Here is a 27,017-nt window from a genome sequence, read left to right on the forward strand (position 1 = left end):
ACATCAAAAAACGAGAACCGAAAAACACTTAAGAACCACATCAACAAACGACAATCACTGAAACAGGTTCCTGACTTAGGACAGGTGCAAACCATGCAGCGGGTTTTAACGTTTCAACAGGCGCCAACCTTCACCCTAACCTGAAATAGTAGTGTAACATTACAACAACTTGTTTTTCAGTTCTTAATTCTCATCATTCTCGATCTGTGAAATAAAATCAAAACGTACATAAAATAATGTATAATAAAATAGATTTAAGAAAAATACGAAATCTCTGAAAAGCCATCACGACAACACGACAACATGACGCAGGGTCAAGTAAAAAAAATAAATGCATGCTGAATCAAATGTGAAATGTACACTAAGACGAAACAACATCCCTAAAGCAAGGGAAAATTAACAATATGATATACAAGGTATTTCCGTTTGTCATACACTTTGGTACGAAGATTACCATGAGAAATTTCGATAGAGGTGTTAAAAGGATAACGATCTTTGAAGTATCTGTTCGTATAAAGTTTTCTCTGCTAGTACAATATGTAAATCTGTCGTTTTTCATAAATGTCCTTTTCTGTCAATGTTACTTTAATTGGTTTCCGCCAATGTGCTGTTGAATTAAGTTGCTTTGAAATTTAAGAAATAGAGTCATTTTCATTGTATTTTATTTCAATCAGATTTAAAGTATCATTCTAAACTATTGGAATGAATGCAATTACATCTTTAAGTTTGTATTGTAACGTTTTGAAGTACGTTTTTGTCTGCTCAATTATCAAAAATGAATGTAAATAAATAGCACAAGACAGCAGGTCTAATAGATTTTTTTTTTACAAACATTAGGCATGTATTTTTAAAATGAATACATTTACAATACATCAAAACAAAGAATTCGTCCGCGGTGTTACAATGACAGTTTTAATCTTTTGCCTTTTCATTTGTTCTTAAATGTGATTTTGTTATTTAGAATACGGATATTAAAATGATGTACAACGAGATCAGTACTTGACCCTTTAAATTAATGTTCGGCTACGAAGCAAGCATATCTTGTAAATGTGACACCTATTTAAATAAACAAGATTGATTTGTTTGATTGTTTAATCGCTTTCATTAGAATGTGTGAGACGGAGTTCCAGTAGATCGTGTAGTGTGATAAAAATTCGTAAGGGTTCCGCGGAACCCAGTGTCTCGCCTACTTTTTCTATTAATCGCAGGCTCAACAAAAATGAGGAAGTAAATCAATAAAATTATTCCTCTTGATACTATCTTTTGATTGTAAGAAGCTTCTGTCCAAGTTTGGTAAACATCCAGGATAGTTTATGAATCTAATAAATGTTTAAAAACTTTAACTGCAGACTGAATGTAATGTTAACTGGAAGAAAACAAAATTTCCTTCTAGATACTAGCATTTGATCATAAACAAGCTTCTGTCCAAGTTTGGTACAAATCCAAAATAGTATAAGAAAGTTATTAAAATTTTAAAAACTTTAACCACAGAGTGAATGTGTTGTTTCCTGGCAGAAAATCTAAGTCCATTTAAAAGTAAAATACGGAAAAAATGGATTTATTATTTTTTTTACAAAATTTCCTTCTAGATACTAGCTTTTGGTCATAAACAAGCTTCTGTCCAAATTTGGTACAAATCCAAAATAGTATAAGAAAGTTATTAAAATTTTAAAAACTTAACCACAGAGTGAATGTGTTGTTTTCTGGCAGAAAATCTAAGTCCATTTAAAAGTAAAATAAGGAAAAAATGGATTTTGTTTTACAAAATTTACTTCTGGATACTATCTTATGATCACAAACAAGCTTCTGTCCAAGTTTGGTAGAAACCCAGGATAGTTTAAGAAAGTTATTAAAATTTTAAAAACTTTTACCACAGAGTGAATGTAATATTTCCCAGCAGAAAAACTAAGTCCATTTATAAGTAAAATACGGAAAAAATGGAATTTTATTTTTATAAAATTTACTTCTGGATACTATCTCATGACCATAAACAAGCTTCTGTCCAAGTTTGGTAGAAATCCAGGATAGTTTAAGAAAGTTATTAAAATTTCAAAAACTTTAACCACAGAGTGAATATTTGTGGACGCCGCCGACGACGACGACGATGACGACGCCGACGCCGACGGAATGTAGGATCGCTATGTCTCGCTTTTTCGACTAAAGTCGAAGGCTCGACAAAAATGATAGCTACAATTGTCTTCCCAAACAAAGAGGAAACAATGTAAGGTTAAAAATGGTAGCTCGGGTTGTATCAACATACCATCTTCATTTTTTCGAGAGAAACAGCGAACAGTTGAGTAGTACGAAATCTATAAAACTGAGTGTTCAGAAAGAAGGAATTATTGTATTCCTTAATTGGAGAGTGCATTCTCTAATTGCAATGTGTGTAGATGACCCAAAGATTGCTACTTTTTCTATAAATGAATTATTCTTTTCTCAAAGTAATTTGTAACTTTATCCGTAGTTCTTGCTAAAAGAGAGGCGAAAGATACCAGGGGATATTCAAACTCAAAATGAAAATAAACTGACAATGCCATGACAAAAACGAAAACGACGAAAAGACAAACAATAGTACACAAGACATAACATAGAAAATTAAAGACTGAGCAACTCGAACCCCACCATGAAATGAGTATGATTTCAGGTGGTCTGAAAGGGTAAACAAATCCTGCTTCACATGTGGAACCTGTCGTGTTGATCATGCTAGTACGAACCTGATGATAAGTATAACTCGGTGGGTTACATTCGAGGAAAAGAAAACTGGATTGTGGTTACGACAATTGAAACGTATCTATCGTCATCTGCGAAACAGATATTCCATAACGGTTAATTTAAAAGCTTTCTTTTAAGCAGCAACCCTCTATCAAAGAAATCATGATAGGAAATGCAAGCTCTTGAATATCGCATCAACTGGGAGATATATACTTCGTAGGAGCTACATAGAAAAGAAAAATTCACAATTGGGGATCCTTCATGGTATTAAAATACGGTAATCCTTCTATTGTCTTTCTTATACATGTTATAGTCACATCTTCAGTAGCTTTATTGTATCAACAATATTTTAAAGGGTAGCACAACTGTACATATAAAAAAGAAGATGTGGTATGATTGCCAATGAGACAACTCTCCACAAGAGACCAAATGACACAGAAATTAACAAATACAGGTCACCGTACGGCCTTCAACAATGAGCAAAGACCATACCGCACAATCAGCTATAAAAGACCCCGAAGTGACAATGTAAAACAATTCAAACGAGAAAACTAACGGCCTAATTTATGTAAAAAAAAATGAACGAAAAACAAATATGTAACACATAAAAAAACCGACAACCACTGAATTACAGGCTCCTGACTTGGGACAGGCACATACATACAGAATGTGGCGGGGTTAAACATGTTAGCGGGATCCCGACCTTCCCCGTAACCTGGGACAGTGGTGTAACAGTACAACATAAGAACGAACTATAAAAATCAGTTGAAAGAGGCTTAACTCACCAGATGGATAAAAATTTAAATACTACTTACAAGTGGACGTGGCCGGGTACTTGTACATCCAAACAACAAAAAGACACTAAGTACAGATCTGAGAGTACTCGCAGTTACTGACAGCTAGTCCAAAGCCACTAACAACTAATAAAAAAAAATCATGCATCTAAGACTAAATTATCAATCCGTACACATCCAACATCCAATGGATTTAGTGTAAAGACGTCATAAACAGTCAGAGGAAAACATGACCGTGTGCAAAATGTACATTTTGTGTACGTTAATTTAACTGCCCAAAGTTCCCTATAAATAAAGCCAACCATAGTTTACCGATGTTAAAATCTCGCAAATTTATTAAAAAGAGACAAATAAAAAAAAACAACAAAAAAATCACAAACATGGGGAATCGCACTCTAACTCTAAAAGGAGCAAAACCGTGTGCCTCAACATAGTTTACGTCTCATCACCCGTCATGCAAGTCCACACTGAGTCAAACTGTCTTAATCGAGAACAAGACCCAATCTTGATAAAGTCAGTCCATGTCTTGAAATAAAAAAGAAGGGCGTTTCCAGTTGATTATGATTAAACACATTCGGTCCATAAAAAGACAACAGATCTTCATATTAACTTATATCTTAGATAGACTAACTATTCAAAAGATCATGCATTAGTGATTCAGTCGTTTCACAATATCCTCACTCTGGCGCATGACGTCTTCAAACGAATTTTATCGAATTCGAGGATATCATTAATATTTTAACAAATATATTAGAAGCTTTTTACGTAAATAGAAAGTACCATTATAGTACGAAATAACTAAATACTTTTTTTATAAATCATCAAAGATTGCAAGCCTATGTATTACGCCAGACGCGTTTTTTGAATAATTCAAATTTTATACACTGAAAAATAATAGAAATGACTGTATCATTGACATTTCGTGTCTTCTTGGCTGGCGATACGAAACGTCCACCAGCAGTAGCATCGACCCAGGGGTTGTAAACAATTATCAAGATACAAGGCTTATAAGCGCCACGCCAGACGTGAATTTCGTCTACCTAAGACGACTCATCATAAACATGTTGAATTCAACACTTATTCACATTAAAAAAAAATAAATCAAAAGTAAAAAAAAACCCTCTGACGGGGCGTGCGTATGATTCATCAAGCCTACGCACCAATAGAGCTTGCTTTTTACATTTTGACGAAAGGTATGAACGAACATGAAAGGAAAACGTATTACATTCCCATCTTAGCACTGAGAGTCTATATTCTATCCGGTAAAACGACATTCTTTTCTTGATAAAATGAATCTTTAAAGAATTAAGCATATTGGAAATAAACATGTAATCAATATCTGAAAATAAAGAAAAAAAGTTTAAAATACACTTACGTCCGATCAGTTGAATATGTTAACCACACTTATACTCATTTACCCGGGAAATGTTCCAGCATGCAATCATTAAAATGTTTAGATCATTAACATTTTAATGACATTTTTAAATTATGATACTCACCAGCAGTAGCATCGACCAAGTAGATGTAAAAACTTATCAAGATACAAGGCTTATAACGTGTTACGCCAGACGTTAGTTTCGTCTTCTTAAGACAACCCCTCATAAAAATGTCGTATTCAAAAATAATGCTGTATCGTTTAAAAATATGTTTATCAACTGAATTATTACTATTGATTGACAAAAAAACAATTTATTTTTTAATTTATCAGGAAATGATAGTTTACTCTGTCATAGTATTTATAAATCGAATGAATTTTGCACTTCATTTTGATCTGGTGTTTTTTAATGTATTGATGTTTAGTATTTAAGGTAACTCCAGTGTTGACGTTAATAAAAGGTATACTATTTACAGTAGAATACAATTAAAACATTATTAGTATTCAAGAATTATCTGTGGTGTAAATGTTAGTGCGTTGGAAATTATGACAAAGATGATAAAAAGAAATTCCGGGTTTTATTATCGCTATCGAATATGAACTAGTTTTTTCATACCAAAACATTTCTAAATAAAGTTTTTAATACAGTTTAAAAAAACGTAGGAATACCTATAACAGGTAAATTATCCGAGAGGAAGTTTGAAAAGGACAATGTGGATATGGAATAGTCATAGTACTACATTAAATGATTTAAAGTACATTTACTCTCTATATGAAAAATTGTATCCGTATCTAAACGTTTATTTCATGATTGGTTGATTTATTATAATGTTTACTTTACTACTAGTATTATTGGAATGACCTTAATTTCCTTGTAAAGGAAGGTGTACAACATACGCCGTTGAAATGGATGATATTATATATAACTCTTTACGACTGTCTCTTGCAATATTATCATTTGCAGACAAATCACAGGGTAAGGATTTGATTTGATTTTTTTCAAGTATGAATTGACATGAACACTTCATACATGTTTCATATGGCATGACCATATGCGTATATATTCATATGGTCCGACCATACGCGTATTGTCCAAGTAATTAATACGACGAAAGTTGAACAGTAATTGCGTAATTCACGGTGTGATGGATCAAGAGTTTCGAAAAATGATATTTTGACTTAGATAATAATTTGGTATTATTCATTGTAACGTGATTGATGAAATAACATGAATTTTACTCACAAGTTAAAATTATGTAGAAGCATTTGTGCATGGTCATTATTAGTTTTTCTTTACGACACACGATATGGCGACTCCGAAATTAACTAAATGAACTGTTAAGTAAGAAGTCAACTGTTTTACACATTAGCAATTTCAGCATTGAATCCCCTATTTTCTTACTTGTAAATTAAAATTTCTTAAACATTTCAAATTATTTCTAGTTATTTAATTTGTTCATGCTGCTCTTTATACGATTTACAATTACAGTAGTGTGTACGTGCTGCCCCTTTATTCTTATGTCGAAACCACTGTTATTGTAAGATCGTATGAATAAGAGTAGGAACACACCAGTTTAGTGAAAATAAGTGGAAATTAGAAGAAATTTAAGAAATTCTAATATAAACACCGGGGAAAAGAACAAAAATGTCCATGCCCAAATTACCTGTGATTTCACATACTGACGAAACTGTCGACAGGATAAAGGTGCTTAAAATTGACTCCAGATAGCGAAGGTAAGACAAGAAATATACCAATATTCAGACAATATATAACAAAGATAAAGGATTTCAGTTAATAACTTGTGCCGAATATGGTTCAGAGAACGAGCTGTGTCTGTAAAGGAAGTTTGAATTTAATCGAAAAATACCTGTATGGTCTAAATACTCATATGGTCCGGCCCGTTAAAAATCAAACGAATATATTCTCATATGGTGCGTCCATACGCGTATGGTCGGACCATATGAGTATATCAATATGGTCATGACCATACGCGTACGGTTCAAGTACTCATATGGTCCGGAACATTGCCAAAGTTTACCGGATCGTGACATCGATAAACAATAAACACAAAGCACGTAGAAAACGTGACAAATAAGTGAATTGAAAGAGTAATGACATTTGTTTTTATATTTTCCATGCGTTCCCATTTGTTAATTAAACATGTTAAACTTTTCCTTAACAATTGTTAAATGATTTGTTGTATTAAATTTGCTATTTAAGAATCTGTTATTACTATTTACCTTCCAGAGCACGTTTGTTTACATTCTTTCATCATGGTTTTCGCTCGCACTTGGGCTGTTCGGTGGCCGAAGTTATACCGTGAGGTCTCTTAGTAAAGGTCCATGCATACCGGAAAATATCGGCGAATTAGTGCCTGGGAAGTCATTAATTCAATATTGGTACATTTATGAAGATTTTGATGAAATAAAGGATTTTCCTTTAAAAGAAAGTTCACGTTCACTTGTTTTATGGTAGAACATAGCCATTCAAGTATATAAAACATAATCAACTTTTTTTTTAAATTGAAGTTTCATATGACTTTAACGTATTTATAGGCTACTGGGAACAGTATTGATATGTTCTTTTTGGCAAACAACTACTTCAGAAAATAAAAATAACATTTTGTCATTAATAAACATGTTGTCGATTTTATGCCGTTTATCGGTTACGAAGTTACTTCTATTTTTTGGGTTGACATAATATATACAATGCATCAGTAAGAATCACTTATACTATGTTCACACAACATTACGTTTTCATTTACCAGTTCATAAACCTAAATAGTATATGCAAATAAGATTCTAATGAGCCTTTACCTTTCAATATTCGTTGTTGTCAACAAATAATTTCTATTGTCATTTCACATCCTTAGTGAATTGAATAGGGATTTGATTAGTATCTGATAAATCTTCCAAATAGTACCACCTAATAGTTACCTTAGTATCAATTCGTCAAAATGGGTTCAGTATTTCAGCTGATCATTCTCTTGTAATTGTAAAGACATTGTTTTACATTTGTACATATTTAAGAATTTCCGTTTGTCTGAATGTAAGAAATGAAATGATCCAAATTAATGAACTGAAAACTTTTGAAATAAAAATATTACAAAACAGGGACATATTGATTTTTTTTAATAAACTCTTCTTATTGAAATCATGTCTACTGATTCATTGATATGTACATTATAAATCGTGAAACAAGGGAAGACAGTTCCAAAAGAATTATTGGATATGTTGTTGTGTTGTTCTTTAAGAAAATATTGGCGATTTATAATGAGAATAATTTCAATTCCATGACAGTGGGAATGCCAGTGACATTGATGAGTTCCTTCTGGTAGTCACGTAGGAAAGGGGACATAATCTAAAAATTTCGTGGTGGCGCTGTAATCAGCGTGTAAACAATAAAGTAGCCTGTGTTTCAGAAAATAAATTCATCAAAACACCTTATTATTTAACAGTATTTGCGGTTAAATTTTCATCAGAATAGATTTTATCACACGTCTGCAAAAAATGTATTAAAATAAATAATTGCTTCGTTATTGAAATATGATAAATCAAGTGACGACCACCGTTGTCTTTAAAAAAAACCGCGGGTAATACCCACGTCTGAAAATAACTGACACAATTGCATCCTAAAACTTTTCATTTTTTAAGATATAGAGAAATGTAACCGAGAAACATTTGGGCACGTGACTTTGTTAAGAATTTCCAATCACTATGTGTCTTGTTTACATTATAAACCCTTGAACCGGAGGTTAAAATTCTAACATTTTTCTAACGTTTATAGAGTTATTTCATTGCAAAATGGAGCACAAGATGTTAAATTTCCCAATTTTCAACAAAATTGACTAAAACAATGAAATGTGACGATGTTTTCTGGTATTCAAATGTATTTTATATAAAAATGGTGAGAGGTTGAAGGCTTCGTTCCGTCATTTGTTGATCTTTTCCGTATTTCTCAGACTGCTCGTATCAATAATATTCTGCAGTTATTTGGTTTTACAGCAGTGTATAACAGATTTTATGTAATACATTGAAACTGGATTTGTCTATGAATGAATTTTCATAATGACTTCAGTTATCTGGAAGTGTCCCCCCTTTTTTCCCACTTTCAAGACACTTCAGAGGGAGTAAAACATATTGTCTTAATGAAAATCTTGCACAAATGCAAGGTGTAAACACTCAGCTAATCTCTGTTTAAAAGTACACAACAAAATAATCACATGTAAAGCCTGACATTCATTAAAAGCAAATTATTATGGTGTGTTTCATGCATCAATATAGCCTTAGGTACCCAACTTTGTTATCAGTTTTAAAGAAAGTTCAACTTTAAAAATTTATGATAAAAGGGATGATTTTTCATTTCCTATCGTTAATTATCAATTTTTAGATGGTGACGTTCCCTTGTCACCATCTTATGGTGTTTATATATCTCAACTTGTACTATTCGCTCGTGTTTGTAACAACGTATTAGATTTTTATGTATTACTGAAAAAATATTACACCAGGGTTTTCGATATCATAAACTGGTCAAAACATTTACTAAATTTTATCATCGGTATAAGGACATCATTCATAAATATAACTCAACATGCAGACATCTTATACGTTCGGGTATTTCACTTCCAATCTTTTATGGTAATATTCTTTACAAAGCACAAAAATGTCAGGATTCACCCCAAAAGCTAACAAAACCTTTAAACAGACTTACTAAGAAGGGATATGGTTACGATACTGTTGTCAGGTCATTAAAGATTGCATATTTTGGCTTTAATATTGATTCACTTATAGGGTCTTTGCATCGGAATTAAACATATTTATTCTAAAACCAGTTGTTGGCATGACACGGGTTATGTTCTTCTCATATATTTTATGATGGTATAATACTAAACCCCTAACAGGAGGGATTGTCCCTGATATTCATATGATGAAGACATAATCTTTCAATCAGTTTAATTGAGGTCTGGAGCTGGCATGTCAGTAACTGCTAGTAGTCTGTTGTTATTTATGTATTATTGTCATTTTGTTTATTTTCTTTTGTTTCCTATTCTGACATCGGACTCGGACTTCCCTTAAACTGAGTTTTACTGTGCGTACTGTTGTACATTTGTTTTTTCTACATTGGCTAGAGGTATAGGGGGAGGGTTGAGATCTCAAAAAACATGTTTAACCCCGCCGCATTTTTGCGCCTGTCCCAAGTCAGGAGCCTCTGGCCTTTGTTAGTCTTGTATCATTTTTAAATTTAGTTTCTTGTGTATAATTTGGAGTTTAGTATGACGTCCATTATCACTGAACTAGTATACATATTTGTTTATGGGCCAGCTGAAGCACTCCTCCGGGTGCGGGAGTTTCTTTAGTGGATTTCTTTAGGGGAATCTGTATTAAATGCCATTTATTAATTTTTTAATTGTAACCTGTATTTTATACTCACCACTTAGTTCAACAGTATATATTTTCTCTGTTACATTAGTGCAGTAGGTGTTGGCAATGATTTGTTTAGTCTTACTATACAAATCCTTGGTGTTGGCAAAACAAAAATAAACCAACTATTGGATAATCCTGACAACTATGAATCCATTATATTAATTAGGTTTGTTTTGCTTTCAATTAGAACTTGAACATTTTTTAGCCAAATGATCACAATCATTCTTTGTTTCTGTTAACATTTAACTGAGAAGTGTCAACTTGTCAATTTAAATGTTAAAAGTATCAATCAACAAGTATTGCCTGCCACTGTGACCTGAAATGCTGATGAGTCAATTATTTTCACTTGATTTTTAGTGTTTGTTCTTGTTGTATAAAAAACTGTACCAGGCTACTGGAAAGGTAACACTCAAACATGTGTATGTGCTTGTCCTTATCAAGGAACCTGTTGGACACTAACCATTTATTTTTAAGTGTGTCTGGGGCATGTCTAACTCTTGAAAAAATTTGTTCCCATCAAGAATTAGGGAACCAATATTTGTTATTGAGTTTCAAAGTGTGCGCATGTTCTCAAATTGTTTTGGAAAAAGTCCATAGTCGTTGTAATTATTTTACCTTCAGTCTTGTATTTTGAATTTTTATCAAATGCTGCTTTACCAAGGCCTTTATACTTGGCATATTGGTTTGCTAATTGTTGAAGGCTACAGGGAACAGTAACCTATAACTATCATCTTCAATTAATGGTCAATATGGATTTATTCTCAAAACAACTTTTCCCAAGGAAAACTAGAGTTATGAAAATAGTTCAACCCAGATATGCTACTGCTGAAGTAACTAACATTAAGAATGGTATTTTTTTCAAATATAGCATTCATTATTTACACTATTCAATCATTGAAGATACAAAATTAATCCAACTAAAAAGAACTTGCATTCTGATACCTTTCATGGTAATCTGATTAAAATGCAGATCCTGCTTACAAGGCAGCAAAGCTTGAACACTGGATCTATATTTTAATCAGATTCATATCATGCATATATCTGTGATTTTCCTGCAATCGCAATACAATATTCTTGCATTTTGTCCATTGCTCAAAAATTGCAATCATAAATGCACACAATAATTTCTAAGTTTACATTATTAAAAAAACAAGGATTTGCAAAATCGTGTGATTACATGTAGGGAAAAACCACTTGGGCATCTCATTCTTAATACCACACATGGAGTAGGATCTGCTCACTCTTTAAGAGCACCTGAGATGATCTGTATTTTTTTTGTAGGGCTCAATTTGCTCAGTCTTCATTTTTTATATTGTATAAGTGGACAGCTGTCTGACTTGTCATCGTGTTTTGTTGCCATGACTTTGTTTTTTTTAATGTGAGTTTGATTGTCCCTTTTGTATCTTTTGCATCTATTTCTGTAATGCACTCCATGTAATATTGAAAATTGACCCTGAAATGCAATATACTGCATGCATATCCTTGACTTGTGATTAAACGTGTCATAGTAAAGTGAAATGACCATGGGTGTCAAGAATTTACCCTAAAGATGTTATGCTATCTTGATAATTTGACCATATATGTTGATGGATTGTCATTGTGAAACAAGTGGAAAAATTAATCCGGTTTGACAACATGGGATACATTCAAACAACTGTTTTAAACTGACTATTTTACCCTTTATACAATGGTAGTGGTGGTTGGTTTGGATAAGAATGATTAAGATTATTTTTTAATGCTTGGTTTATCCAAACACAACACTAAATCATACATCAGATTTAAATTTCATTTATCTAAAAAACAAAAGATGGAAACAAATGGACAAAAATGGAAACAAAAGAAAATATACCAGCTACATGTACATTATCAAACCTTTACTATATTTATTATTTGATATAAGAAAAGTATTAAAAGTCCTTTCCAATATTCTATATAAATGAAAGATGTAGTACTTAGGGCGCAATACTGTTTTTCCCAAAACAACACGTAATGACCAGCATTCAAACTTATAGGTACTTCAAACAACATTTAATGACCAACTTTTACAATTATTGATACAATAGTCTCTCCTTGTAAGAAGAAAAATCCCCAACAGTAACATTTAGAATATTTAATATTGACTCCACATTCTCTTTTGTCAAAGTTTGTTTCAATTGATTGGCAAAAGAAACCCCAAAAACAACAATTCATACCCTTAAAATTTACAAAATAGTCCGAAAACAGAGACATGTCTCTGCTGAAAATGATCAATGTAGCTGTGTGTATATTTAAAAATACATGTATAAAAATGTTAAGAAAAAAAAGTTTTATTAAAAGATAAATAAATACAAATGCATAAAAATAATGTGAGAATGAATCATATGTGAATAATATTTTAGATAATTAAAAGTAAATTAGCTTCAATCAAATAAACAAAACGCCTTAATACTTTGGAAGTAAATAAAAATAAAAAAACGCATAATAATAAAGTCTAAAATTTAAGAAGCATTAATGTTAAAAAGTTCATGTAAAACATCATCAAAATTCAAATAGTCCTCAGTTCCATAAATCCCCAAAATGGAAATGTTTCCTATTCTAATTCATTCCTCATTCCTATAAGTTATCTGTAAATATATAATATAAATAAATAGAAATGATTTCCAACTTTTAATTAAGCAAGTTTGAGCTATGAAATTATAGTCATATTGTAATTGTCTACCGACTCTTATCCAGTCCAAGAATGAGAAGGTTCACGTTTCAATTTGAATGTTTCTAATTTCACTAATATAAAAATAAATAGATATGGTATAATTGCCTATGAGATAATTATCCAACAAAATTCAAACGAAGTGGATATCAGCAATTTTAGGTAACCGTACTACCTTCAACAATGAGAAAAAAACCATAACGTACGTACTTAGATTGTTTTTAGATGTTTGTAATCATTTTTTGAAATTGAAATTATCTTATTCTAATCTTTAATAATTAAAAGTATATAAGCTTCAAAAAAATAAACGAAAAGCCTTAGATTTTGATGTAAATAGATAATTTATTTTAACGACTTTACATGATATGTCTAAAGAGAAAAGGTCATAATCATATACAGCAAAATATGTTCAAAGAAATTCTTTTTTGTATTTTTTTAATTTACTTCAATGTCTTTAATTGATCTTTTTAACATATCAATCTTTTTTATAGATATTAAATCATATATATATATATATATATATATATATATATAAATTATGAATATAATGTGTGTTTTTAGTCTGTATCACCTTCACTGGTGATCCAATGGATGGATCTGTCGTAGAGTTGTCACTTGTTTAGACGTACTTATATATTTGAATAACAAAGTTAAACTTTATATGCAACATTATATTATAGTAATCATCGTTACAATAATGATTAATAAAAACAATAATTCAAACAAACAATAATGCTGCCACGTTAAATTAATTTGCTGTTATTTAGATTTACTCCATATATAATTTGTGGGGGCGTCAGTGGCGTCAGTGGCGTCAGTGGCCAAATAGTTAGTCTACACTAAGGTTGTGAGTTCAAACTGTCCTTGTGCGGGTTCGCTCAACTCCAATCTTAATTGACTAGGATTGCTCCTACCAAAGGTCTTTGGTTATCTCTGAGCATTCTCGCTTCCACCACCAATAAAAACTTGCCACCACAACATTGTCAATACTGAAAGTGGCGTTAAACATCAACAATCAATAATATATAATTTGTATGGAATGAGGTGCAGAACTGATGCGTGGCTTTTCCACTGATGAATAATTCATATACCTGAAATATGTTAAATATATTTTTTATGACCACATGCACTATTTAACAAAAATACTAGAGTGCTATTGTTTACATAAACGAAGGTCTGAATGGGGGTCTTCCATTCCTATATTTCGTAATTTTTGAGGCCATTTTTCTCTATTCTTTATACTTTTTCCCGTCATTCTCTATTCTTTATATTTTAGCATCTCATTATTCTGTAGTCTTTAATTTTGGGTCCATTTTTCTCTATTCTTTATATTTTTTGCCCATTATTCTTTTTTCTGTAAACCCCCATCAAAACCCTCATAAACGATGGGTAGTGGTTTTGGAGTTTCACTGAATTGGGATAAAATTAAACTATAATTGTTATTTCTTTGCTATATTATGTTTGTTTTTGTTTTTTGTCACAAACTAATTATGTTTATATAACAATAAATATTAATATAAAACCATGCTTACAAGTTTAACTTTTTTACTATTCCAGACAAACAAACAATTGTTTTACACAACCGTAATAATTATATTAAAATATAGATGAAAATATTGACAGGCCAAAGTTAAAGTTTTTTAAAATTGTATTCTCACGCTGGGATAGGGGCGTTTATTTACATGTGGTCTATGGAATACTGGATTTCAGCCTCGAAAAGAGGTCAATATATAGCCATATGCCGATCTAATCAATTACAAATATGTAAGGGATATTGTTCAGATCTTTCTACAATTGAAATAATCATAATAAGGTAATGATGATAGGATTTTGTGGGCTCAGAAACCTACTATTTATGTGGATCTATTGAAAAATAGCGTTGATTGATGCGCTTCCTTTTCGCTGCCCCAGGTACAATTTGACACGAAGTGATTGGTAATTATGCAAATATTGAGGGAGTCCCATCATTATAGATACTATTTTTGGTCATTTTATATTTAAATATCAATTAGGATGCAAATGTGTCAGTTATTCTCAGAAGGGGAAAACACCCGCCATATTTTTATCTTCCAAATCAACAAGGTCGCTTGCTATTTTCAAAAGCTGGTTTCATGTAGAATAAAATCTTCTAAGAACATAAAACAGCATGTTCACCTGTTGAACTTACCTATATAACTAATTGTTGAAGAAATGATGCAAGTTTAATTGCCTTCAATAATAAATTTCTTGAAACATCACACGTACACGATGTAAACAAGATACTGCCGCCGTCTATGTAAAAATCACGATTGTCGCCCTTAGAATCATGTCTATTATGTAAAATGGAAGGAGGCTCATAACTGATGCGTGGCTTTTCCACTGTGAATATAAGAAATGAATTCAATTTCATTAGTAATAAAAAATCTAGCAATGAGTAAATTGAAAAAATACTTGTCCTCGTAAATAGTGGATTTCGATTTACAGTTAATAACCTTGACCAAATAAATAGAAATTGCACTCAAGTTCTTCAAACTTCCCGAACAACTATGTCAGTGCAAATAAAATAAGATGAACCAATGAGATAGTAATCTAACAACATAATTAAACAACTGCAAAAGTAGTCTCGAGGTAGCATAAACGCTTTTGCAGAGCATGGGATCTATCCTTGGTCGGATCAAAACGAAATGTTTTGAAAATAGTATTTACCCGTTTTCTGCTAGTCATGTGGTGTTTTGGGGACCGCCAAAGATTGAATACAATTTACTGTAGTCCGAATTAGGAGTCGCGATATGTTTTTTATGTGAACTATGACTTCATAAGCTATCACGTTCAGAATCAAACTCGATTTATATCTCTTGTACATATCTTCATAATGCATTTACATTAAGGGCCTAAATATGCATGTAAAATAAGTATATATATGTTAAGCAGTAGTTTATCATATAGTCACAACCTGTCTAAGAAGTTTCGAACAATCACTTTTTATTACTTTGGTCAATAATGTTGCGCAATTTCAGTAGGGTAATTATCAATTCTCCGGTATAAGGCAGAAATCCTTCTTTTAGGAATCAAAAATGAACAGAACATCATTTCCAGTTGTCAAAAAGCTGTTGAACCTCGTCTTTCCTCTAAAATAGTTTGACAACGTTTTCTTTTTATAATGATTCTCCTCTTACTTTTATTTGGGAAACAGATGACAGCATGCTACGTAATTAAAAAAGTTTGATGAAATGCTAGTTAATGTTAGAAACAGGTGTACAATTTCCAGCATATCTTATCATGAAAGTTCTCGATGGCCTCATTTTTTCTGATATTTTATTTCCCTTACCAGTACACAAATCTAAATAGTATATGCGAATGAGAATTTAATGAGATTTACCTTTCAAATATTCGTTGTTGTCAACAAATAATTTCTATTGTAATTCCCCATACTTTATGCATGGTATAGGCATTTAAATTTCATCTGATAAAACTTTGTTTGTTAGCAATATGATTCTATTCGGCTATTTTCTAGAGCGCAGGCAGAAAAGAAACTCGGTATTTTTATTTGGAAATGTGTTATTTAACATCTTTAACACACTCACAGTTGGTTTGTTTTAACTAAAGCGCAAATATGGTTTTCAGATGAGAACAAAAAGCTATTTTTCATATGATATTACATACCGCTTTAAATGCTTACAAGGAAGCTACTGAATCAAAAAGTACATACTTGTTAAAAGTACATTTCTTTTCGAAAGTTTAACGGACGCTATCAGGAATCGGTCTGTTCGTTTTAGGGTTTTAGGACACTAGCATTTCTGATTAGTCAAAACCACAATTCCATAATTCCGCCTCGTTGATGGATAACTAAAAAAACGCGACCAACCAACGTGTTGCTATTTATAGTAACGAGACGACTGACACAAATAAAGCTGGAAATGCTTACTATCAAATAGCACCTAAAAAGACCTTGCTTTTTGGATGGGTTAATGCTATTCAATCTTTAGTTTAATGATAAATTCTATTTTTATACGTTATGAACATTAACGTATAATACTCTTTTATTGAAAAAATAACTATTATATTGTGTTAAGTTAACATGAATGATTTTGACAACTTAAATTCGTGCTGAGGGATGAGTATGGGTGATCGGGATGTATTAAAACACCAACACATTCGAGTGCAGGTAAAAAAAATAAAAGATTTATAGTTAATTTAAACTGATATGAACTGCAGATTAAGAGCGGTACAAAACCCTGTTTTATCCACATCTTTCATTCAGATATGCCTACAACTAGGCAAGATTCTATCAGCCAATCTTCGTTTGTTCACATGAGGATCTTTTGAATAGATTTACCAAAATATAAAGTCAATAAAAATCAACATTATTTTTTATAGAATATCATGAACTTTAGTACAACTGTTATTCTTTTTTTAAAAGTACAACGTGCAGATGTGATAAAAAAATCCTATAAATATGCACTTGAAAAAAAAACTGACAAAATGCCTAGCCTTTATATTTCAGATAATATTCAGGTATGAGAATAATTCTTACCCAAATAAACAATCAAACAGATGTACATATATCAATGTTGGCTAAACCTGTCAATTAGAGTTGTTCATAATCAACGTATTTCAATATGTTCGACTATTTTCTCAAATTTATTTAATAGTATAATTAAAACGAAATGGAAGGGTGAAACATTTTGTTTTACAAATATATGAACCTACATAGTAACTGTTTTAAAAACATTTTCAAGATGAAACATAAGAGATACCAGTCATATCATCCTACTTTGTGCAGTGAATAAGAGGCAAGAAATTCAAATATGTTATTTTTTTATTTGAAGGGTTATCCTTTGAAAAATTTGAGTGTGAAAAGTTTCAAACAGAACTCAATTGTACAGTTGGGAACTCAATAGACGATATTAACATTACATTTCACCACGAACAGAATGATTGCAGTCTTACAAATGACGTTTATAAAGAAACCACGATACCCCTGGACTCAGCGTCTTATCCATCTTGTATTGGCCACAACTCCTGTGTATTGACAGACAAAATAGTCAATGTTTCAAATTCAGTGGCGGACAAAACGCGGAAAATATTTATACAATATCATTGTGTTCGTAAGTAAATATTTCAATAGAATAATAACATGTGCTTGAACAGAAATTTAATTTCAAGATTTGGTACAATGTATAGTGTTTAAGATATTTTTAATTTACACAATAAAATAAAGACCGTGATCGTTCTTGGCATATCATGCACATGTGAACTACATGTCCATGGCGAAGTTAATCCCCAAAAGAGCTCCTTGAAAATAAAAAGATAAATCCAGTGATAATTTTACCTAAGAAATTCCAACATTAGCTTTACAGATATACATCTACAAATGATGCAAATTATTTATTAATAATCTTTCTACTTTGTCTCTTTAGAAAGTGAAACAATAAAAACATTGTATTTAACAAAACCTTTGGAAAAAAAGTTTGGACGCACAAAATTTCTAGAGTGTTTTTGTTCCCTTCATATACCGTAAATAGAGAAATCATTAGGTGCATTTACTAATGCGATTTTCGAAGATTGAACAAAATTGGTAGAATAATTATTGCAATTTCAGGTAAGCTTCATACAAATATATGTATCAGATATCAGAATGTGAGTTCGTATTATTACGAGACTCATCCATTCGCATTATTCGTATCCATAAAAACCTTGCAATATTTGCATAATTTACAGTAATCTGAGGCAAGTTCTTGATGCCACAAAAATAGATTTGATATGTGAAATTGATGATCTAAAAAGTTACATTTATTATTTTTGTATAGGTACAAGTAATCAAAACCACAATAAAAAAAAACCACAAATAGTTTGTCCCTTCAATATGGAGTCAGTAGCATGTGGAAGTCCATCAAGAAAAATAGAAATTCAGTCAGTTGAATTGATACCGTCTTTGTCGTTTTGCGAAAAACAAATTATGAATAACAGTTGTACAGAAATGATTCACCAGAAAGTAAATACATCCTGCAATGGGAAACAAAAATGTAAACCACTTATTTGGAATGAATCAGTCTTTACATTGGATGATTGTATCAGAATACCAAAGTTGTTTAATATCTCATTCAGCTGTGTTAAAGGTCAGTCTAAATCATGTTAATACTTAGCATATAACTTAATTTCATTCATCATAAATTTACTTCCACACTCAATATCTTTCAAACGTTCTTACCACAATTCTTTTTACAGTAAAAGAAGGTCTTTAAAAATATTGTGATGATGTATATATTTAACCAGCGGTTTCAATCAAATGTGGATGATTCTTAAAATTTAAAGATCTACCACAAAATCATCAATCACAATTTTGCAGTAATATCTCAGATTTTCGTACAATTTACACTACTATTTCCACTGCCTAATAGAAAGATCGAAAGTCGGTATTACAACGGATGTTGATAGTGAAACCCTACTAGCTGACTAATTTATGTACTCTTATGAAGAAGAATTAATACAAAACATTCTCGAAGACAAAAAGAAAAATCATCTCGCAAAATTCTTTAATTTCACTTTCAGATATATAAATGATGTCTTGTCACTCAGTTACCCAAATTTCAGTGAGAACTTGTATTTCATATATCCCAGTGAGTTCTTGTACTTCAAATCTCCCATTGAGTGCTTGTATTTCGTATATCCCAGTAAGTTTGAGATAAAGGATACAACCGACACAAGAAAGTCAGAAAGGAATCTGATGTTCAGTAGTTGTCGTTTGTTGATGTGGTTCATAAGTGTTTCTCATTTCTCGTTTTTTATAAAGACTAGACCGTTGGTTTTCCCGTTTGAATTGTTTTACGCTAGCAATTTTGGAGCCCTTTATAGCTTGCTGTTCGTAGTGAGCCAAGGCTCCGTGTAGAAGACCGTACTTTGACCTATAAAGGTTTATTTTTATAAATTTTGACTTGGATGGAGAGTTGTCTCATTGGCACTCATACCACATCTTCTTATATCTATTCATATCGTGTGCGTGATAACACTATGTGGACTTCATAAGCAGGGTGTGCTCCTTACATAAAACAAAATGAGTTATGAAGTCCGATTTTGCCACTTTTGGTGTTTATGATATTCCCTCAGTTTGCATTTCCTACCTAGATGTGTCAATTTGAACATCGGTAAACTACTGTTGCCAAGGGTGATTATGTTCATCTAATATTTTGAATAAAATGTTTAACTCGTTTTAACTTTATCTGTCTGATTATTCTTATGAATCTTATAAACCTGAACAAACTATAATTCATAGTTCTATATTGATGTTAATTTTTCGAAGTGCATTAAGTTACCATGGTTTTACTAATGAAATTCTAATATTCGTTCATTTCATTCTTAAGCAATTGAAACTCAACATTTATATTGTAATAGAAGAAATCTGAAATTGTAAAAAACACATACATTTCTGGAATACAAAAGAGTCGCCCTTGAGTCTTTGATGAGTCTTTGCTTTGTAACACACTAGTAATTAAGTATTTATTCATTATTCATAACTGAAAATAACAATCTGCAAATACAAATATTGAAGTTGAAAATTAAGAAATAAATTCTAATATCTGATTACTTTTTAACTATCATCTATCTTCCAGCAATTCCTACTGTACTCCCATTGCAGGGTGAAAATAATGTAGAAGGTATGTATAGACAAGTACGATATCAAATTATCAATAATTATTGTAAAGTAACATATTATGTGCAGCTTTAAAATAAAAAAGAAACCATGTTTTTGTATCGTTCATTTTAATGTATTTGCATGGTAAAGAGAGGCTAAAGATACCAAAGGGACAATAAAACTCATCAGTCGAAAATAAACACAAAAAAAAAAACACACAAAAAAAAAACGCCATGACAAGCGTAAGCGTCTAACAAATGATTAGACTTGTCATCTATTTTACAAACGAATGCTATAAGTCTACCTTATTTTAGGCAACCTGAATTATAAAATATACCAAGATAAGAAGACGCTTGTATTTGGTTGAATAATGTATATTTATTTCATGTTATGTAGGTGTTGCTGTCGGTGTCACAGTTGGAATAATTATAATTGTTGGAGTCGTCGTAGTTTTAATGTGGTTTGTTAGAAGGTATTTCTGTCATATACTCAAAAGTTGTAAGCATTACCCATCTGTGCGGATTTATAGAAGAGAAAAATAGTGATACGTATATTCTAGCATTGACTATCTCGACACTTGATGTTGGTTTCATTTTAAATCTACCAAGTTTGACCAAATCCTAATGAACAACTATTATTTGTACATGTTGTACTGATATACTAATCGACAATTTATCGAAATACTTACTTTCTGCAAGTATCCTATGATTGATTGATTTTTATTTGCTTAACATCAAATTGCAAATCATTCGATCATTTTCAGGACAAGAAACAAATCAAACAATTATGAATCATATTTATTCAGACTGAGATGAAGGGAGGGAAATTTTTTACCTGATTGATATTCTAAGTTTTGAAGGACTACATGTATATGATACAGAGTGAGCTAGTTAAGAGAGGAAAATGTCATTTAAGATATCAAGATAATAATTAAGTACCAAAACGCGCGTTTCGTGTACATAGGATTTATCAGTTGCGTTTAAATCAAAACAGTCATAATACATACACTTCTATTTTTATTACAGAAAAAGCACAGATGACAAACATAATATAGCTAGCCACCACAATAAAAAAGATGATTACATTGGAAATCAAGATATAGCAATGCCTGCTAACTGCAATTCTGAGATGTCCACAAATTTTAATTTGAGAAACTATAATCTTAACGGAACAAATGAAGGCGAAACCGTCAACGACCTAGTATCGAACTTCGAAACCAGAAACAACGGACAAATAATAAGACCATATTCTAATTCCGCGATCTATTCTACAGCTCTTGAACCTTCCGAAGCGGGGTGTCATGTGCAGCCTTTAAATGCATATGACTACGAAATGGCTAAACCAATCAATGATTCTAAATATGATAAAAATAGACCCGTACCGGAAAAAGACAATGATGAATTTTATGAAGATCAGTATGACATTTCAGGAAAAAATGACGGTTCTGATCATCAGCAGGGCATATATAGTAGAGCTGTAGATACTGTGTATGACAGTGCTTCTCATAGCAGACAGAATGATATCACCGATCAGACATACGACCATGCCTATGGTCCGACAACAGAAGATGATTATGATATAGCAAATAACTGAATATATACAATGTATGCATTTACATTAAATATTTTTGAGTTGCTTCAATCATACAATCATTTCTTTCAAATAACGAATCTTATCCTCATTATACCATAAAATAAAACTTATTTTAATCTTGTAAAATTTGAAATTACTTATTTTAAGATCCACTAGTCATTATCCACCTTTTATTTAAAATCATATCAATATGTTCATTACTAGAGTGTGACAATGACATTTTGAAATATGTCACCAAATCGGTATATGTCAAATATTATGGTTTTGGAGGATTTCTACGCAGTTATTGAAAGTCATCGAAAAAAATTAACCTACTGATAACATATTAAAACTTGCTTACACACTATCATATTGTTTTTTATACTCTGAAAGATTTGATATAGCAACTCCAAAATTGCTAGAATTTCAACACATAAAAAAAGCAATTTATTTTTTTTTTCAGAATAAAAAAAGGAAGCAAAAGACAATTACCCACTAAATTATAATTAGCAGACACTTTTAACAACAATTTACAAATTTTATTATTAAAATGGATTTGAATTAATTATACAGCATCGTCCTTAATTTATATCTCTGTAATATTGGCAAATGGACGTTGCAAACTTCAACCACAAATTTCGTAATGAAATAAATAATCTTCAACTTCATCCAAACTTTGAATTATTTACAAGGCAGCAAAAGTCATGTACAATGAGCTGCAAAAGTTTCTTATTGGCATCCGATTTTACCTGGATAGATGCATGCTCGATGAAGGTAGTTTGTCTAGCGAAATATTGCGGTTTTTTTTTTAATCGCAGTGGAAATATTTTCAACATTTTAATATGAACATACTAAATTGTGTGTAAGAATAACATTGTTAGGCAATTTGTAATTTCATTTGTGTAATTGTATTAATGTTTGTACTGATTTATCCACTCTCTAATAGATTTGTATGTATATATATTATAACCTTATCATTTGTAAAATACCATCTTTTTATGAATTCTTCAAAGTCAAATCATTCTTCCAAAATGTTTGATCACTAGACTGTCAACACTGAGTTGTGAGTTCGAATCCCATTCTTAGCAGTGGCATTGACTCCGAGCTAAATTGACTAGGACTGACAGTTTTTTGTCCTGCCAAAGCGCGATGGTTTTCTCTAACTTCCTCCACCTATAAAACGTCATGATATAGCCAAGAGTGTTGAAAGTGGCATTAAACAACAACAACCAATCAATATTTATACATTTGTAATAAGATTTAGTACCATAAAGAAGAGCTGATTAAACCATACAATCAAACAAGGAAAATTTAAAGTACAACATTTTCTCGTCTTTCATAAATGGTTTAGAAAATTAAAATCATGACTTTATAAGAGTAAGTTAAGGGAGATAAATCATACCTGTAAACGGAAACAACTGATCAAACTTTGATCATAAGCTCGATAACGGCGGTAAGAGTGCTTGTCATAAGAACAGATATATTTTTTTTAACAATTGCTTTCCTTCTCATGACCTATGAAATGATAGCGAAATAATGTCGAAGAGTTTCTATAACTACTCGTTGGACTAACAGTCTCCTACCCAGCTGATATTATTCTTCCCAGTAAAATTGATTTTATCATTATATTATTAAGCAAAACTGTGTGGGACCAGCTATGGTTTATATGGTTATTGAAGTATTCAGAAAGAAGAACATATTGCGTTCCTGCATTGGAGAGTGTATTCTCTCAGTACAGTAAAAAATGGGTAGCCGACCCAAAGATTGTTTTATACACAGAGCAGCAACCGATTAATCATTTGTCGATACCTTTTCGAACTGAATTATTCTTTAACATATTTTCTAAAATATAATTTGAGACTTTATCCATATTTCTTGTTTATATGATATTCGAGAGTGGTATTGTCTCTATGATCATTGTTACTTGCCACATATTCCTTATCTTTATTGTATCAACACTATGTTTACAGGGTTACCAGCGCAACTGTCAACGTTAAAAATTCTGTGTACATTATTTCAACTTCCGAAAATCGCATACATCACAAACTTCTATGAAATAACAAATCCGTTTCTAGTTGATATATAATAGATTACATCTAAGTCTTTAAAATACTGCAGATTTACATCATTATTTGCTTATATCTTTAATAATCTCTCTGTTTAAAGGATCATGCCTCAGTGGTCCATTCGATTGGATAGCCTAACATTATCGCATAAAGTCACCAGACTACCTTTATCGAATTCGAGGTTATCATTCCGAACATTATTTTCATCTTTCAAAAGTTTGCGTAGTTGGTATATTCGGTACGTTTAATGTCTTCACGTATTGCTAAGTAGATAGTATGGTATAACTAAATTCTAAGTCAGAGTTATCCAAAAGACTTGCTTTTTCTAAGTAAAAACTCATCAAACTTTAAGAACTCATGCTTATTATGTGTTACGGGTATAGGACGGGCATATCACTCATCAGTGGCGGTTAAATATAAACAGTTGGTAGAGTATATAACATAAAGCAAATGTAGAACATTAAACACAAAAGATGCAGAAACGTTATTCCAAATACTGTCCTGGATGTAGTAAAATACATTTACAATAAAGACCGTTCAAATAACATTTCATGTAAACACAGAAGAGGTTGGCTGGTGATACCCTCGGATACAAACGCTCACCAGCACTGGCATCGACCATGCGGTTGTAAAAACTGACCAAGATATAAGTCTTACAGTAAACTATAATACGGTATAACTAAAATGTGTTAAGGGGGCATTAGTTGTCAAATTCATGTTTACCGATTGACTCAAATGCTCATATTTTATTCATAACATACTTAAACGTATATCCAAATTACAAAAAGTGTAAAATAAACAATTAACAATGCATGTACTCGATAATATGTATCAGCATTACGTGTGTATTTTAGTCTAGACGCCATATGATTAACCATCGAGATGACATTTGAAGACTGCCAACGGTCCTTCTTAACCTGATATAAACAGAAATATAATTATAGGCTAAATAGATAGCGCGCACGTGCAATTGGATTTCTAGATCCGTTGAATTTCATGTTAAAGGTTAAAAAATATGTTATTCCTTGTTTTTACCTATGTAAGAATGTTCTTTTGTCAATCCAATCCGTCAATGAAATGATTTACCCTTGTTTCACTGTCAATGTGGACATTCTTTCCCTTTTTCCTAGCTGAGCACACCTAGTACATGCGTAATCCATCTCCAGCTACGGGTTTAGATGAAGATCACATGAATACGAATTCAATTGAGGGTCAATTATTGACTTACAAGTCAATAGTATATCAGCAATGATTTTGAGCTTATTTTGACAAATTTGAACCTAACTGACTTCTTATAACGAAATATTTCAAAATTCCTCTTTTATTAATACTGTATTACAAAAAAAAAAACACAAAAAGAATCGTATTTTAATTTTTTTTTCTTATTCGTAGCTTACGTCCCTTTAAAATTCATATCATTTGAAAAAAAATTTGTATGTCCTATAAGTGGTGTAGAAGTTTGGGTGTCGGACAGAAGACCATACTTAAATAGTTATTCCGAGTTTTATTCTCGGTATGTATATGTAAGCACCATACCAAATTTATTTCTAATTAAAGTTTTCGATTAAGATGAAATAGAAACAACAGGAAGACCTGCAGCTTATGAATTTATCCGAGAGTAAGTATGAATAGGACAATGCGAATATGGCATAGTCAAAGAGAAGAAATGATTAAAAGTACCTTGAAAATCGGATCCGTATTCAAACGTTTATTTCATAATTGGTTGATTTATAATTTTGTTTACTTTACTACTTCTGTTTATACGTTCTCATCTAAAAATTAGAAATTCTCATTCACGGTCATTTGTATTCATTCATACACAAATTGTTTGAATCATTGCCCATAAGACAAACGTATGCACATACGATAAAACTATTGAAAAATGTGTTTTTCTTTTTATCGAATACTTGAATATCGTGAATCTGGCATGATGAAAACATGAATTGAACTCAATTTTAATCCCATAATTTGCATTTTTCAGGTTTTAATATAAAAATAGAGAGATGTGGTATTATTGCCAATGAGACAACTATCCACCAAAGTTCAAATGAACTGGATGTAAGCAATCATAGGTCAACCTTCAACAATGAGACAAGCTCATACCGTATATGTGTGAGCGCTCAATCGTCCCCTAACCTAAGACAGTGTTGTAACAGCACAACATAGGAACAAACTATAAAATGCAGTTGAAAAAGGCTTGACTCATCAGATCGATACAAAGCAGAAAAACATCAAACAAAAACACAGGCCGGACCCGGCAGGTTATTTATCCATCCATCATTCCTAACAAGAAAAAAAACCACTTAGTACATACCTGAGAGAACTCGCAGTTACTGACAGCTAGTTCAAAGCCAATAACAACTAATAAAAAAATCATGTATCAAAGACTAAAATATCAATCAGTACACATCAAACATCCAATGGATTTAGTATAAAGACGTCATTAACAGTCAGAAAAAAACCTGACCTTGTGCAATGCTAAACGTAAAGGTATCGACAGATTGTAGTACCTTTAAAATGCAATACTGTTTAGTATAATTTTAATTTGCTGATAACAAAATCGAATGTTTTAACAATAAAAACAATATTCAAAGACCTAATTACTTTGTTGAATTGGTAACCTTTTAGCATAAGTTTATTTAAAGTATTGATAAGATTATTCGGATCGTATATAAATTTCCGGGCTCGGTTAACAACATCACCGTAACAGATAGGATGTGCTATTCTGTCTGAAATGATTTTTTTTTTTCAGGTACAGCCAGACTTACAACCAATT

General features: G+C 31.6%; 1 protein-coding gene across 2 annotated transcripts; it reads left to right on the forward strand.

Annotated features, from left to right (window-relative positions):
- Positions 1-5,583: 5,583 nt before the first annotated feature.
- Positions 5,584-23,138, forward strand: LOC127710065 (uncharacterized). Of its 2 annotated transcripts, XM_052215797.1 has the most exons (6): positions 5,584-5,857; positions 17,800-18,078; positions 18,781-19,089; positions 20,581-20,625; positions 21,000-21,075; positions 21,629-23,138. In XM_052215797.1, the coding sequence occupies exons 1-6, from the start codon at positions 5,788-5,790 to the stop codon at positions 22,194-22,196; spliced, it is 1,347 nt and encodes a 448-aa protein (XP_052071757.1). In that variant the 5' UTR covers positions 5,584-5,787; the 3' UTR covers positions 22,197-23,138. The 2 variants fall into 2 exon arrangements, with proteins under 2 accessions (XP_052071757.1, XP_052071758.1); XM_052215798.1 differs by lacking the exon at positions 21,000-21,075.
- The last annotated feature ends 3,879 nt before the right edge of the window (positions 23,139-27,017 follow it).

This window comes from Mytilus californianus, unplaced genomic scaffold, assembly GCF_021869535.1.
Source record: "Mytilus californianus isolate M0D057914Y unplaced genomic scaffold, xbMytCali1.0.p SCAF_7, whole genome shotgun sequence".
NCBI lineage: Eukaryota > Metazoa > Mollusca > Bivalvia > Mytilida > Mytilidae > Mytilus > Mytilus californianus.